General features: G+C 39.7%; 1 protein-coding gene across 3 annotated transcripts in view; it reads right to left on the reverse strand.

The window, feature by feature from the left end:
- LOC136864813 (caspase-3) overlaps window positions 1-17,637 on the reverse strand; it is a 336,586-nt gene that overhangs the window by 37,164 nt on the left and 281,785 nt on the right. For all 3 annotated transcript variants that reach the window (XR_011017867.1, XM_067142239.2, XM_067142240.2), the window contains one exon: window positions 2,587-2,696. Coding sequence is in view for 2 of the 3 variants with exons in the window: in XM_067142239.2 (XP_066998340.1) it covers window positions 2,587-2,696 (110 nt within the window). In the remaining variant the exon portion in view is untranslated. The remainder of the gene's footprint in view (window positions 1-2,586; window positions 2,697-17,637) is intronic.

A 17,637-nucleotide genomic window follows, 5' to 3' on the forward strand; every position in this document is an offset into this window, starting at 1 on the left:
AACAGCTGTACCATGAGTTTCTTTCAGATAAAACACCATCTCGTTGGGATGCCTACAAAACAGCCCGTAGTGAGGCGAAGAAGGTCATTGCTGTAACAAAAGCAAACCGATATGCAGACCTATATGCAAAACTTGACACACGCGAAGGCGAGCGGCACATTTACCGGCTACTCAAATCGAGGCACCGCAAAACGGAAGACATCCAACATTTCTACGGTATCAATGACGAAAAAGGTGACCTGCTGGTCGACTGGAAGAAAGCGCGAGAACGCTGGCGGAGCTATTTTGAGAAACTTTCAACCGAGGAATTTCCCCACCCACCAATCCCAACCACCTCCGCTATTGAAGGCCCAGTGAAGGAAATTGACGTCACGGAAGTTCAGGCTGTTCTGAAGGAGATGAAACCAGGAAAAGCCACCGGCCCCGATGACCTTCCGGCAGAGTTCTGGTGCTCTGAACGGTGGGATGTGGCAATATGGCTAACACAGCTTTCCAATCAGATCATCAAAGAAGGTCAAATACCATCAGATTGGCGACGGAGCATTACCGTACCAATCTTCAAGAAGAAGGGAAGTCCTGCCGATTGTTCTAATTATCGCCCAATCAGACTTCTGAGTCACGTGATGAAGATCTTCGAACGTATTCTCGACAAAAGGATTCGCCAGATAGCTAAACTTACAACGAACCAAGCTGGATTCATGAAAAACTGTGGCACAACGGATGCAATCCACGCTGCACGGCTGTTAGTTGAGAAACACCATGAAAAACATAAGCCTCTTCATCTCGCTTTTCTGGATCTTGAGAAGGCCTTTGATCGGGTGCCACATGACCTAATCTGGTTAGCGCTACGAGAACATAGCATTCTAGAGCACCTTGTTAAGTGGGTACAGATGCTCTACGTAGAACCAAGGAGTTATGTTCAAGCTGCCGCAGGAGCGTCCGATGATTTCCGCATCACTGTAGGAGTACATCAAGGCTCTGCCTTATCACCACTGCTGTTCATTCTTGTGATGGACACTGTTACATCCAATCTGCACAAGCCAATACCATGGACACTTCTCTATGCTGATGATGTCATGTTGGCTGCTGAGAATAAGTCTGATCTCCAGCGCCAAACAGAAGAGTGGAACAACCGACTAGCGCAATACGGCCTTCGCCTCAACAAAAAGAAGACAGAGTACATGACATTAGATCCTCGAGAAGTTGGAACCATCCACGTTGATGGTGAAGATCTACCACGCGTAAAGAAATTTAAATATCTGGGCTCCACACTCTCTGCCGATGGCAGACTTCTGATGAGGTCAACACAAGGATACACGCAGCGTGGCTAAAGTGGCCAATGACAACAGGCGTCACCTGCGACCGTCGGATGAAGGACCATCTGAAATCTAAGATCTACTGGACTGTTATCCGTCCCGTCGCTCTCTACGGCACCGAGTGTTGGCCTGCTACGAAGGAGGTAGAACGTCGACTAAGCGTCATGGAGACAAAGATGCTTAGGTGGACAGCTGGCATCACTAGATTGGATCATATTTCAAATGACAATATTAGGAAACGCTTTGGCGTTGCACCAATCCAGAAGAAAATGCAGGAAAATCGTCTGCGCTGGTTTGGACATGTATTGCGCGCAGAAGACAATACACTGGCAAAGTCAGCGTATACATTGGAAGTTGCTGGAAAGAGGCCCAAGGGACGACCAAGACAGCGATGGATCGATACAGTGCACAACGACCTGAAAGTTGTAAGACTACATCCTGACGTGGCCCATGACCGAATTAAATGGAGACAACGAATCCATACAGCGGACCCTGCCACCAGGCAGGACAAACGCTAAAGAAGAAGAAGAATGAAATTTATTAATTTAACTGAAGCATGCATGGCGTACGAAGACAAAGGTCAATTTGTATGTCACCTGTGCTAAGTGCAGACTTTTACCCCAAAACAAAAGGACTTTTGCCCCGCATGTAGGGCAAGAATCCTATTTTATAACACTGACATTTTACTGAAGTCATAATATGGTCAGTCGTTTCTTTTTTTTCCTATTTATGCAATATTTTTCATAAAGTCATACAGTTAGCTCTCTCTTAATAATTTTGTGACTGATCATATGAACACCCATAACCAATTGCAAGCACCCACTTGCCCCCAATCTACTCTAGTAGTACTAACCACAAGAAAAGTAGACCCATGGCATTCATCACGTAATGTACTGAACACGAATTGATTCCAAAAGTATCATCCCTTGGTCACCCCTTTCATTAGTCTTTTATGACAGGTAGGGAATACTGTGGGTGCTTTCTTCATCTGCGTCCATCACCCACAAGAGGTAAATACTCATTTTAAGGCAGCCTTTTACATCCTAGTAAGTTTGCTCAGTTGATTCTGACCATCTGATTATACATTGAAATGAATAGCACATTTGGCACTTGAATATTATGAAGTAATTTTCTTATGATCCACAAATCTTGTTACTATTACTACACCCCAGGATTGTCTTTCTGTATTGAAATTTCACAAAGAAAAATTATGAATAGAAGGACAATGTATAACAATATCTTGCATACATGACAAATGAGAGAAACTTACCATAATAAGCATGTCACAAATATCTGTGTTATATGCATGCTCCATGAAAACCTTACAGATGGCCTGAATGAACCAAGTCCCAAGATATCTGTCCCGATATGATGTATATCCTGAAATTAACCATGAAAAATAAATTACACATACTGTTGACCTAAAATTTCTTGAATGTATAAAAAGAACAACGGCTAGTTACAGCAATGGATGAATATGTTTGTTTTGTATTGACAGCTGGGTAGGCACCCACATCCTTCAATTCCAATACAGAACATTCCAATAGAGAACATCAAACCATCAGAATGAAGACTATTTTGTTAAAAAGCAGAAATATGTTACATTCCATATATACACTGACAAGGTTGAAAGAAAAAAAACCCACCACCTTATAAATGCTGCCAATTGTTCTTTCTCCTTTTTGCTAGTGGTTTAACATCAACACATCAAAGGTTTTTGACAATGCAAGGATGGAGAAAGGGTAGGATTGGGAAGGTAGCCACGATCTTAATTAAGGAACAGCCCCAGCATATGCCTGGTGTGAAAATGGGAAACCACAGAAAATAATCTTCAGGGCTGCAGACAGTGGGGTTCGAACCTACTGTTTTCCGAATGTAAGCTCACAGCTGCGCGACCCTAATTGCACGGCCAACTCGCTCGGTATTTAGTGATATTAGAACCTGCATAAACAAGAGTTACCGTGCATTGACGTTCTGCAGTTCAGTAAGCAAAAGGCGACATTCTGCCAGGAACAAACATTAACTGGTAGCAACTGGAATAATTGGCGCAGTCTAGCAAATTATCCACACATCTGTGTATGGTACATAGATTCATACATTTGCACTGCATCTTACGTGACTCTATATGCCTCTTTGTAGAGAATAGGTCATTTGCTGGTGACAGGAAACAGCGAAATGTTAGAGAGGAGTGGCGACGCAAGAGAAAAGGGAATGTAGAGGAGAGAATAGGAAAGGCAAGGTTGAACAGGGTTCTGAGAGGGTGAGAAAGGAGGAGGTAGGCTCTGCAACCATCATGGAAGTTAAGGCAGACCAGGAGAGGAGAGAATCTAAAGAGGTGGGTGGGGATGAGGCTCTGGTCATGGGTGATTCAATAGTTAGGCATAGGGGGAAAGTGTGTAGAGGAAATGGAACCAGGGTCAAGTGTTATCAAGGAATTAAGTTACTGCTGATGTTGAGGAAAGTAGAAGGAAAGAAAGAGGGTAAGGAGGTGGTGGTAATTTTCCACATTGGTACCAACAACATAAGCAAGCAGGAATAGGTACTAACATAGTTGGGGATGAATGGGATCTGGTTATAACAGTGCAAGAGAAGTTATAAGTGGGATACTGACTGGAGGATTTAACTAACACTACAGAGTGGGTATGTGAGAAATTGGGAATGAAATTTGTAGATCCTAATGAGTGGATAGGAAATGAGGATCTATCTCTCAGATGGACTTCACTTGTTTAGAAGAGTTATGGGGAGACTAGGGAGCAGTGATGAGAGTACAGGAAGTTGGAAGCCAAGTAAGGACCACAAAGTCATTGGTGTTAAACTGCAGAAGTACTGTAAAGAAAGGAACTTTCTTTTTGTTAGTGGCTTAACATCGTACTAACACAATGAGGGTTACTTTGCATATCCCCGGTACTTCATTCACCGGGCGAGTTGGCCGTGCGCGTTGAGGGGCGCGGCTGTGAGCTTGCATCCGGGAGATAGTAGGTTCGAATCCCACTATCGGCAGCCCTGAAGATGGTTTTCCGTGGTTTCCCATTTTCACACCAGGCAAATGCTGGGGCTGTACCTTAATTAAGGCCACGGCCGCTTCCTTCCAACTCCTAGGCCTTTCCTATCCTATCGTCGCCATAAGACCTACCTGTGTCGGTGCGACGTAAAACCCCTAGCAAATAAAAGGTACTTCATTCTAAAACTACTTTCTTCTACTCTTGTTCTTCACATACCGACAGTCATCTTAGTCACCTGACACTCCCGCTCCCCCGACGCCAATTCTATTTCTCATAATTTCCAGAACGAATTCACATTCATATAAATATGTGCCACCGGCCTAACCCGGCAATTGCAAGTAATCAGCTTCATTTTCCATATCAAAATCTAATCACTGAGATTTACAACATTAAAATTCTTCCACCGTTTTGATACTTTTTTATTTGCCTTTTAGCAAATTTTTAATTGTCAACAGTACATGTTTCGTTCCTACTTAGGAACATCCTCAGCTGTTATTAAAACTTAGGTGAATTGCTAAGATTGTAAACACGTTAATTTGTAGGTACACTGATTCTCTTAAAAACGAATAAAATACCAATTAAATTAAATGATATTAAAAACAATGTAGGGGTTAGTGTGTTAATGATATGAGAACAGATGATTACATAGTTGGTCAGCTTAAAAACTATGTCTATTCATTTGAATAGTTGTTAAAAAAATTTCATTTTGTTACATTAAAATGTCTGTTTGTTTGCGATTAAAAAGTTTTTAAAAATGTTTGTCTTCGTGACACTGTTCAAACTGTTGAATGTTTCTTCTTTCGTTCCTTCCATGTAAGTTGTTATATATTATGAGTTTGTTTAAAGTGCCTTTGATTGAGTCTAATGTGGAACTTTGAAGCTGATTGCTGATCAATTTTTGGGAAGGGTGCTTCGCCTTAATTTCTTGCTATTGTTGGACTCCAATTCTACTGTGACCCTAGTTAACTAGACGTAAAGCAGCATCAAATGTCCCTCCAGGGTCACAGTAGAATTGGAGTCTAACAATAGCAAGAAATTAAGGCGAAGCTCCCTTCCCAAAAATTGGTCAGCAGTCAGCTTCAAAGTTCCACATTAGACTCCACAGTCAAACGCAGGTGTCGGCAACTTGTTCCATTTAAACAGCATGTCTCTGCATCTGCCATGGCCTGTTCTTATTCTGTTCAGAGCAGACCATGTTTTATGTGGTAGTTGGAATCCACATGGAAGTTTGGCATTCGAGAACATACTGTGCAGGTGCGTCTCCGTGGCTGCTTCCCACCGTCTTTTCCATTCTCTAGTTGGATTGTAGCTTCCAGCAACCATGTCTAAGGCGTTACGTCAAGTTGGATGGCGTGAACGTAATCTGTTTTGGTTGATAGTTCGTAGATCTTCATGTACAGGTAGATCGGGGTTCCTTACGATTTTATTGAATTCCTTGATAAGAGCGGTGGATCTGCGTAAATCAGATATCATTATTCCACATAGAAGCGGGAGCCAATGAGTTGGTGTAAATCGAATTGTGCCAGTTATTATGCGCATAGTGGAATTCAATTCAGTATCAATGAGTTTTGTGTGATGACTGTTCATCCATACTGGAGCATAGTACTCAGCACTTGAATATACTAAGCCTAAAGCTGAAGACCGTAAAATGCTTGCCGAAGAACCCCAGGTAGTTCCACAAAGCTTATGAATGATGATCTTACGTGTTTTCAGTTTCTGTGCAGAGCCCAGCAGATGTTGCTTGTGGGATAGTGTTCGATCCAAGAGTACTCCAAGATATTTTGGGTTCCAGTTGTGGTGAAGTATCCTGCCACAGAAACTTACATTCAATTTAGTATTTGCTAAGTGATTGTTTAAATGGAAACAAGACACCTCCGTTTTACTGGTGTTGGGCTTAAGTCTCCAGTTCCTGAAGTAAGTTTCCAAAATGGACAAATCCCTTGTTAAAGTCTCTTCAGTTCTTTGTGTTGCACAGCTAATGCTATATCATCAGCGTAGCAGAATTTCCGTGATGTAACTTCAGGAAGATCAGATATATATAAGCTGAACAGGAGTGGCGATACGACTGAACCTTGAGGCAAACCATTTTTAAGCTTCCTCTCCTTGCTCACATTGTTCCCGATGATAACCTGAAGCCTCCTATCACTCAACATATTGTTAATAAGTCTTGTTATCTTTATGCATGGTATGACCTGGAGAAGTTTATAGACCATACCTTCCCTCCACACGGTATCAAAAGCAGCAGTGAGATCAACAAAAGCAACAGATGTTTTAAATTTTCTTTGGAACCCCATTTCTATGAATGTTGTAAGTGCCAAAACTTGAAACTTGATCACAACAGCTGCGACCTGGTCTGAAGCCTGCCTGATCCATGGGAATGTGCTGTAAAATGGTGCTGCTTATTCTCTTAAATATGAGACTTTCAAACAGTTTGTAGCAACAGCTAAGGACGGCTATGGGGCAATAATTTTCTGGCTTGTTGTTGGGTTTGCCAGGTTTTAAAATTGCAATTATTTTAGCTTTTTTGAACTCCAAAGGCATGTGTCCAGTTAGTAAGATGTCTGTGAAAAATGTTGCCAGCCATTTCTTTGCATTTTGTCCCAGATTGATCAAGAACTTGGGATGAATTCCATCGAAGCCAGGAGCGTTAAATGATTTTACATCTTTCAGTGCTGTATCAATCTCAGATACTGTGAAGGGATTTGCATATTCTGAAGACTGAGGTGCTGTTGACTTCAAGACTTGAAGTTGTCGTCGAATATATTTGGTGCGTTTCTTGTCACCTGGAACTCGTGACGTTGCAATGATGTGAGAGGCAATTTGATCTGATGTAACTTCAGCCTGCTCTCTACATACTGGTGGGCTTCCTCCTAATTTTCTGAGAAGACTCCAAGCTTCTCTGCTAGAGCGAGTAAAATCTATCCTCTCAACTGTTTCTATCCACTTATGCCTTCAAGATGAGTCCAGACTGGACAGAAGCTTGGTTGCTATGTTAGGATCTCCACATCATTGAAAGTCTTGATATAGTGCTTCACTTTCTTCATTCCATCCAGGGATATATTCTTTGCGGTAACCTCTTGGAATGAACTTCTTAGCTGTTTCTATAACTGCACCAGCAAAATGCCTATAATTGTTATATTTAGGAGGAATCCATCGGATGGACTTATCAAGTTCTGCTGTGAAATTGGTCCAGTCAGCTTTACGAAAATTCCAACAAGAATGTGGTGTTGATCTAATTACAGGGATTGCGATACCAATTTCAATTAGGATGGGCTTATGTTGGCTATGTGGAAATTCACCAATCACTTTTCTCGTGATGTTTTCAGGAAAACCACTTTCATTACAGCTTACAAAACAGAGGTCTGGATTTGTATCTTTGATCCATGCAGCTGATCTAAATGTGCCCTTTTCTTTAGCATCAAAAATTAAATGGAGGTCATTTTCCTCTGCCCATTTCACGAGCATTCTACCATTTTCATCATTTTTGAAGTACTTCCAGAGTCCATGGTGACTGTTAAAATCCCCAACATAAATTGCAGGATGCTTTGCAGTATGTAAGACATGTTCAGGCCAAAGAATGTTAGGTGGTTTATAGACATTTGTTATAGTAATGCCATGCAACTGTGTGACAACTGTATATATATTTCCATCCGTATTTTCAGAAATAAGCAAGGCTTCATTTATGTTGTTACGGATGTAGGTGGCTATTCCATACACGTCGTGATATGTCACTCCAAGAGCAGTATAACCAGGGATACGACCTCTGCTTCGAAATTGATCTGCATTAGAAACATGCATTTCCTGAATGGCGACAATATCAATATTGTTGTCCAATAAAAGTTTAGATAGATAGTCACACTTTGCTTTGCTGATACTTTCGACATTTAGTTGGAGGAGTTGAATCGTTGGTCCAATGTTTCTTGTTAGGGAGCTCTTAAAAGAGCTCTTGAGACGTGTTTGATATGCCATTGTATGTAATTGCCAGGAGATCGCAGTGATAGACTGCTGCCAAATATATTGTTGCTCGCTTAGCACCACCCAGGGGTCACGTGTAGGGTATTTTAAGGTTAAACCTACGGACGTGAGCACTAGTCAATGGATACAAAATAGAGATGGTAAATCGAATCATCAATAAAGTAAAACTCAAATTAGCCACAAATCTCGCACCGGAAAAGACTAAAAAATAAAAATACGCAACTTTTACTTACACCAGTCCAACGATTCATCAAATAGCAAACCCACTGAAAAAATGGGATATGCAAATAGCCTTCAAAACACACAACACCAATAAAAACTTATTCTTTAATCATAACATAGTAAAGTCCAACAATAATAAATTTCAAGGCTTCGGAATATACAGACTATCATGCACACAGTGTAAATTTTCATATGTTGGCCAAACTGGCCGCAGCTTCCTTACTAGATACATGGAACACTTTAACGCCTTAAAACGCAATAAATATTCCGCAATGAGTAACCATATGAAAGAAACCGGCCATCACTATACCTCAATATACAAAGACCTCACAATAATCAAAAGGATTGAAAAGGGGAAGCTAATGACGGAGTTTGAAAATATATATATTTATTTGGACCAATATTTTAATAGCGAAAAAAAAAAAACCTGAATGACACGGTCGATATAAAAAGTCCATTAATAGAGCAATTGCCTATATTATTACAAATTTTCAAATCATATAATAGTAAATTCTTTAAGATATTTATAAACTGAAAACTCCCACCACAGAAACTACTACGACAACACATAAAGATTCCCCTCCATACAACATGCCAAGGCTCAATGCCCCGCCTACAGTCTCCTTCCCTACCCCCACCTCGACAACAGATAAGGACTCCTCACCACATGATACGCCTAATATTTCTTCCCCTAAATCCCCTACCCATCCTCCACAACAGCTTTTCCATACGTATAACACAAGGAGTACAACCACAACAGGTAACGGTCACCGTAATGTAACTAAGTCCACAAGGTTTTGTAGTGGCAGTCAAAGGGGTAAGTGAATACATACCATCAGATCACTGTAAAAGCACAATAACACACAACATTATTCATGTAAATTCCCTTTGTTACAGACGCACCATCATTCAAATATTATGAAAGAAACAAATCAACTCCTCAAGATTTTGGATTGACATCCCTTTTGACTAAAACCCTCATAAATACATACTACTACCAATGGAAAATCTGATCGTAAAAACAAGACTAGTTTGATGAAACTAACTAATTCGACATTTTACTGTCCAAAACTATTAAATTATAGTAGCAAGCCTCAACATTAAAACGTGAAGCTGAATTCCAACGTAACCAAGATTTTAATCTTCAGACACCAATAAGTTTTAACTATAATTATGATTCAAATTTTAACACAGAAGTCATATTACAATTGTTTTTAATAAACTAGAACTTTGAGAAAATAATTTTAGACAAATTTTCAACATTTGAAGATACTGTGTTTTGGACATCAATATCTTTAGAATTAACGGTTATTCCAATTTTAGTATAGTCATTCCTATTGTTAAACTATTAATGTGTTCACAAATTCCTATGTTTATATATTTTATTACTTAATTTTAGATTTATAATTAAGCACTAATTTGTCAAAGCAAATTAAATATGACAGGTCTTAACCTTGAGATGATTGTATAGGCTGAGGATTCTTGAAATTCAAGCGAAACATGTCCCTATAAAATAGTGTTGTAGCATTATGATCTAACAACATAAAACCAATTGTATTGAAAAGGTGGAATAAAAATCACAATATTGTAAGCATATAAAATATTAGTAACCAAAATGTTGCAAAATTTGGGTGTAAGGAGACTAATTGCTCGACTAAATGGTATGTAATACCAATATAAATGGTCCGTTATTGGACATTATAAATTTTCCAGCTAACTCATCTATATCATCTGATGGCCAAGCAGGCATCAATTTTTGATAATGAGACAAGGTCTCTCATAGTGCATTGGTACTGCCGGTAGCTACAATTAGCCTACGCAGTGGCCTCCACGGTATGCACTATCCAGCGTCTTGGTAGGTGTGCTAGGTACCAACTGATGAGCCCAGCCTAGCACACGAGGGCGAAACGCTGGCAACCAGGAATGAGTAAGCTGCAAAATTTATAATGTCCAATAACGGACCATTTATATTGGTATTATAAATTTGCTCATTCGGAACAGATATTTCAGATTCCCTATGGGAATCAACATCTATATAAATGGTATGTTCCGAGCTGACAGTAGACGGGTAAGCCTGAGTGGAGCTTTTAAAGCTACAAAAGATATGAAGATAAAATTGGGATTCAAGAGGACAAATTGGGGCAAATATTCATTTATAGGAAGGGGAATCAGTGATTGGAATAATTTACCAAAGGAAATGTTCGATAAATTTCCAAGTTCCTTTGAAATCACTTAAAAAGAGACTAGGTAAACAACTGATAGGGAATTTACCACCTGGGCAACAGCCCTAAATGAAGATCAATGAGAACTGATTGTTTGATTAATTAATTGATTGATAACTTGAAACACAAACACTTCACACTGACACATGTTGAAAATCTGATCTGCACCCTCTGTAAGACATTTATTAAGTATTGCTGTGACGGAGTCCACATGTCGAAACAGTATTCTGGACACGATTGTACAAGTCATATATCTTAGGGTGGTATGCACCAAAGAAGAGTAAGTAAGCTCTACATCCATAATAAAGGGCTATTAAAGTCAACACTTTTTTTATTTGTTATTTTTTACAATTGGCTTTACGTCACACCGACACATACATGTCTTATGGCGATGATAGGATAATCATAGGATATAAACTTCAAGGTTTTGATCTGTACTGAATTGTGATCACAATAATAATTAATTATTTTCCTTTGAATCTCACAACTGTTAGTATGAGGCACACAACAATAGGCCATGCACCACATACCACAACGAGAGGTTAACTTCATGGACACCGCAATGAATTGCGAATTTATACCAGCCACAAATTAAGAATGAGTATCAGTTTTAACCATATATTCATGTGCCGTCCTGACAATGTCCAACATGATTTTAACAAGCACTACGGGAACATTTCATTTTATTTACGTTCGTTGATGTGGAAACATCATCTAGCAGTTCTGCGTCAACTGGTGGTTATTTACAGTGGTGGTGATTGATGGTCTGACTACAGAATCAACATTTACTAGTTCCCGTTTTGCAATTGAAATTGTAATGATTAACAGTGGTGGAACTAACAATTCTATGAATATTAATGCAAGAAAGAGTCTGGATGATGAGCATACTCCAGATGCTAAGAATTTAGAGCCTAATTTATTTTTCAAATTTTACACATAGTTCATCCCAGATTTTAATGTCAATTGTGTGTCTGTACATTTGTTTTTATGTCAATTGTGTGGTAGTACATTTGTTTAGTTATTAGATGTATTACATTAAGGCTGAAGATGGCCAGCCAAGTCCCTAGTTTAGTAATGTAATTAAAAAATATTGCATATTATAGTATTGAAAAGGTGGACCATTACGGCATTAACTTAATAATTATTATTGTGACGATAGGATAGGAAAGGCCCAGGAGTGGGAAAGAAGCAGCTGTGGCCTTAGTTAAGGTACAGCCCCAGCATTTGCCTGGTGTGAAAATGAGAAACCACGGAAAACCATCTTCAGGGCTGCCGACAGTGGGGTAAAGTCAATACTTGGCGACTTTCATATGAGAGTGAATTACCCTTGAAGTATGTTAGTAATTTCAAATACTCCTGGACTAAATTACTACAAGAGTAAAATGTTGAAGAGCACCAACTTGCAGTATATTATTACAGAATTAAATAGAGCACAAATATAGGTAGAATTTGCTCGCATGTCATGTATGGTGTATGCCATGTAGACTGAAAAAGAAAATCATATGGAAAATGAGAGGAAGACATTTTAATGTTTTCATGGATTACTTCAATTACATTCACGACCTTGATGATGAAAACTACAGGAATGTAGTAGTGTGTGCAGTGTATAAAAAGTGAGATTTAAGTTATATTTACACACAGATGGTGTTTAAGGTATGCTTCGGTCTTACAAAAGAATCCTTTATTTTCCTTCCGAATTGTACTTGCAGATCATTCGCAACAAAATTCATCAACTGTATCTCCCCAGTTTCCAGTTGTTGTGTATCATGAGAGTATTTTGTACTGGAACATTTCAGTTTGTTGTATGCGATATTACTAACATCCAATGAACAAGTAAATGTTGTTTTCTTCTCTGATTGTAGTGACATTTTTTTTTTTTTAATTGTTGGAAGTTCAACTTGAAGAAAATCATGGTTGTCAGTAAGGTGACTGTCGAACTTTCCAAGAACTATAGTTGTGAATACCATTACCATTATGTTATGTTTTACAAATCTGTGCTATGGTGTGCAAGTTTCCGGGTGTGAACACCCCCTAATTGTCGAGCATAGCTCGATTTTCGGGGGGGGGCAGGAAGGATGAGACCTGTGCGAAGTCTCTTTTAAGGAATGTTTACTGTATGATGTGGAATGTTGTTGTAAAATATTTTAACTGTATTCCCTTCACTTACCTAGCCTGTATGGTGTAGAATATTATTGTGGAATGCTTTGTTTGTATTCCCTTTATCTACCTAAGTAACTACTAGACTGAAAGTACTAGATTATAAATCATTATAGTAAGCGATATTTTGTAACAGTCCGGCAATTTAGTGATGCGGACTTTTGAACAGGATGTCTTGGCCCCTGTCTATTCTAGAAGCATGTCCTCACTAATTGTGGAAGATGGAAAGTTCGCGATTAATGTCTATGTTCTGGAATATTGTGAAAACATTGCGACTTGATAAAGAGTTTTGATTGGTGGATCTGGGTGGCGATAGGGAGGCTCCTGTGCTCTGATTGGTCACTCGGTAATCACACTGGGGCCAGCTTTGCCCTTCTAAGAGAGTGAGGCAAGATTTCGTGATCTTTGGTTATCTCGTCAGTCCAACGATCAGACGCACGTCGGCGAATCCTCGCTCCCGAAATGGGCTACCTTGGGGTAAGTACTCTTGATCTCAGTACCACTTTAATTCATATTTAATGTTCGCTTGTATTTTCACACAGGAGTTTGCCCTACTCGCCCAGACTCTCCACTCAATTTCTCAGATGTCTTAGAAAGCACGTTAACTTTTATTTAATATTGTATTTGTATCTTGTGTTTCCTCTTACCTTCAAAACTGTATTGTAGAACTTGAATTATGCTAAGATATATTTAGTTAACTTCTTGACAGAATAGCAAAGCTCTTGGCAAACAGCATCTAATCTTGTATTTGTAAATTATCTTACTGGATTGTTTGGATAGATGAATTTTGTTTGAAACTTACCTTGTAATGTTTATTTTTGAAATAATATCTTGAATCAAAGATCACCGTTGATTTTTCTGGAAACCCGCAACTTTCGTATCTCTGTGACCCTGGTAGGTTTGCCCAGACCCATTCCACGTTCCTTTATTATAGTCGTGACGTTGCCCAACCTGATATTTGTGTATTAGCGCAGTTCATCTGATGTTTACCGTGTGTTAAGGTTTTAAGGTGCCGTGTAAATTGATTTATCTTCCCCTTTTCTTACTGTGTTTTGTGCAACCACGTAATACGGTTAGACTGATAATGGTTTAACATCGCACCAATACATCAAAGATTTCTGGTGACATGAGAAAGGGGAAGAGCTATGACTGGCGAAGTAACTGAAGTGGACTGAAGAAACATATAACTCAGCATTTGCCTAATGTGAAAATGGGAAACCACGGAAATCTATATTCAGGCCAGCTGAAGGAGGGATTCGAACCTACCATTTCCTCAATCCAAGTTCAGAGTTACACAACCTAAATGGGTCGTATCTTTGATCATTTGATTAAAGCACTAGCGACTTTATGAGAAAAGTGCATAAATATGCCTCCAAATGATGACAAATGTTCGGGAAATAAGAGATCATCTCGTTCGCAAGTTTTCTACACACTGTGAGTGCAATTGACAGCATATACATAGTACCTGTTTCAATTGAGCCTAAATTCTATTAAGAAGTCTGTCTGCACGAGTTGAAATTTATTAGGTCAGGATGTCAGTACATCAGCTGTGAGGAAGGTCATATGTGTGTAGCCTTGAGCAAGCCAGTCACCAGGTGAACATTATCGATCTGCGCATGGAGACTTTTTTCTTATTTGCTTAACATTGGTCGAGAGCATACCACGTGACTACGGCAAGGGGTGGACGAACTCAAAGACAGCCTAACTCGGTGAGTGTTCTCAAAACATCCTGTGCACAAGACTGGGACCAATAATCATCAAGATTTAAAGTGATGTAAACTTACAATTGGTTTTTACAAATCACTCTTTCCGAGAATGTGAAGTAATATAAGCGTGTACAGGCAACGACAAAGATCTTCTCTTCTTCCCTTTTAAAGAGGAACGACTAGTTAAGAAGAAGACTTTAACCTCATGCCATACTTTGACAGAATGTTCCGTCCAGTGATTGAGTGTGGTGAACATACTTTGATGGACACAACCATCCTCGCACACAACTAGCTACAAACACGTATTTACGGTCACAGAGCCAGCGACGTTTGTTCTAAATATTTTAAAGTTCTAGCCAATAGATGTCAGGAGGTAAGTAAAACTCATTTTTATACTGTAAACAGTTAATCGCTTCTGGAATACGAAAAATAGAAATGCACCTCACCATGTGCCATTTGCAAACAAAAATGGCAGTGGCCTGAAGTGGCACGAATGATGCTACTGACTTGAATGAAAGTGATGTTGGGACCGACAGTGAAAGCGAGCAAAGTAAAAATAATTAATTTTCAAGTGATAGTTGTGAAAGTGAATCCAATTCGAGTTCCCAGGAGCCAGCACTAACGGATAATTCGAGAGGTACACAAGGTGCAACAACGTCAACAGGTAGGAACATTGGTAATAACTGGATCTGGGAACTTATTGTTAATAAACCTGCCGATATTTAGAGTTGGGTAGTTTGTGAACGAGTTGTTCAAACTGAACTAGTCGCTAATATGAACTATTGAACTAGGTCACACTTACATGTGGCAGCAGTTCGAAATAAACTAAAGTTCCTGCCGACTGCTTGTCCTCTCAATCGTGAATAACAAATGAACAAGACTTCACGTTGCAACTCCAGCGCCTAATATGGGCTGAATGCCGGAACTTGGTCTACATGGCAGTCTGTATATTCCATGAGTTGAGACCTTCGTAAAGAACTATTTTGTTTGCAGTTCAGATCTTTCAACCTGTTGGCAATATAATGCATTATGTGGATGCTGTAATGAAACAGTTCGTAAAGAACTATACTGTTTGCAGTTTAGGTTGTTCAACATGTTTCCTTAATTCTTTCCTTTGGTTCATAAAATAATATAGTACAATTAACACGTGGATAGGTTTAAAAGTGTATAAAGTGCACTCTTCGACAATGACCACTGTTGGAATTTCAAGATATACACAGGCAAAGACTGTGATGGAGGTACTAGTGACAAAAAAGAACTACTCCTATAAATACTTGCTCCCTCGAGACAAGACTTTCACACGCGTGGAGCGACTGTCGTTTGTTTACTTCTCACGGCCTTCTCAGGAAGAATGTTGTCATACAGTGCACAATGCTGCCAACCTCTCTACTTAGGAACTAATGGGTGGTGCTTGAGGAACTTAGAGGTGGTGGTGGTGATTACTGTTACACCATTGGTCTGGACTAATTCTTGCTGTCCGGATGGTTAGGAAAGGACCTGGACAAGACCAGTGATGTAGGGACAAGCAAAGGGGTCTGTGGCTGTAACCCCCCAAGTTAGAGCCGCGAAGCGGCCTTAGGCCTCTGCTTTCCTGTGGAAACAGCATTGGTTTGGACTGGTTCTTGCCGTGCGGACGGTTAGGATAGGACCTGGACAAGACCAGTGATATACGCCCCAGGTTAGAGCCCCAAAGCGGCCTTAGGCCTCTGCTTTCCTGTGGAAACACCATGGGTTCCTTAACACGTTACATTTACTTGTGCTTTTATTGTCCCGGGGTTGGTAATGGAATACAACTATCATACTTGACGGGAATGACACTTTACGTTAGTCAATAGGAATGCAAGTAGCTACTTCAGCAATGAAAATGCCGTGTAATGCTCTTCATTAGATTATAAAAGTAAATGTATTTCTTGGGGCAGGATGGTGGGTTCCTGGACATTGCAATGAACACATATCTCCTCTGAGATGCATTCCAAGTAAGATCTCATTCATTTCCATTTACTTATAATGTTAGAAATATATTGTCTCGAAGTGTCAATTTTTATTCTACTCCTTAGTGAGAAAATTGTTCTTGATAATATGTCTAAGGATCTTCTGTGCGGGTGGAGAACACTGGATATGGAAAATTGGTACAGTTCACCAGCTTTGTACAAAATTCTCCTTCAAAATAATACTCATACTGTTGGCACAGCTAGAATAAACAGAAAAGGAGAACATACGTTTGCTCCAGCAAAATAAAGTCCTAGCAGTAAAGTGGGTTGAAAAAACGGCAGTACATATGTTGTCAACCCAACATGACAAACCAGATTATGTTGTTGTCAAAACAAAAAGAGGAAAAGAAAAACTGAAGCCAAATCTAGTAGTAGACTACAATAAGGGAATGGGTGGTGTCGACTCTCATGATCAGTGTTTGGTATCCTCCCAACTTATGAGGTAATATGCCAAGGGCTACAAAAAGGTTTATTTTTACATGTTAGATAAGGCCTTGCTAAATAATTATCTTATTTGGCAAGTTCTCAACCCAGGAAAGAGGAAGATGCACCTCATTTCATTCCTCAATGCTGCTGAGTAACTCCTAGAAAGCATCCAACTGCCTCAGTCCCCCCCCCCCCTCACCAGAGGCAGTTTTTGCAGTGGTAATACCGTATTTCCACGGGACTTCAGGCTCGATATACTGGCCACTAACCAACAAAAATTGCTTCAACTGAAAATAAATCAGTGCTATCCAAGCAATGCAGAGTATGTGCAGCAGGAGGACTCCGCAAGGAAACCTTGCTTGAGTGGCTCAAATGCAAGGTTGCTTTGCATCTCAAAGTTGTTGTTTTTTGCGTGTAACATCCCTGTATATGTTTGTTAGCATTTCCTTACAAATAACAGTAAAATAAATAATGTGTAAGAGCACATTTTATTACAAAAGAAAAAAAGGGTAGGTCAAGGGGTTAAGAAGAATGAGGCCACTACCAGTATACTCTCATTCTGACACGCCCACTGTCGGCAGCCCTGAAGATGGTTTTCCGTGGTTTCCCATTTTTACACC

The sequence above is a fragment of the Anabrus simplex genome, chromosome 2 (assembly GCF_040414725.1).
Source record: "Anabrus simplex isolate iqAnaSimp1 chromosome 2, ASM4041472v1, whole genome shotgun sequence".
NCBI classification, from domain to species: Eukaryota; Metazoa; Arthropoda; class Insecta; order Orthoptera; family Tettigoniidae; genus Anabrus; species Anabrus simplex.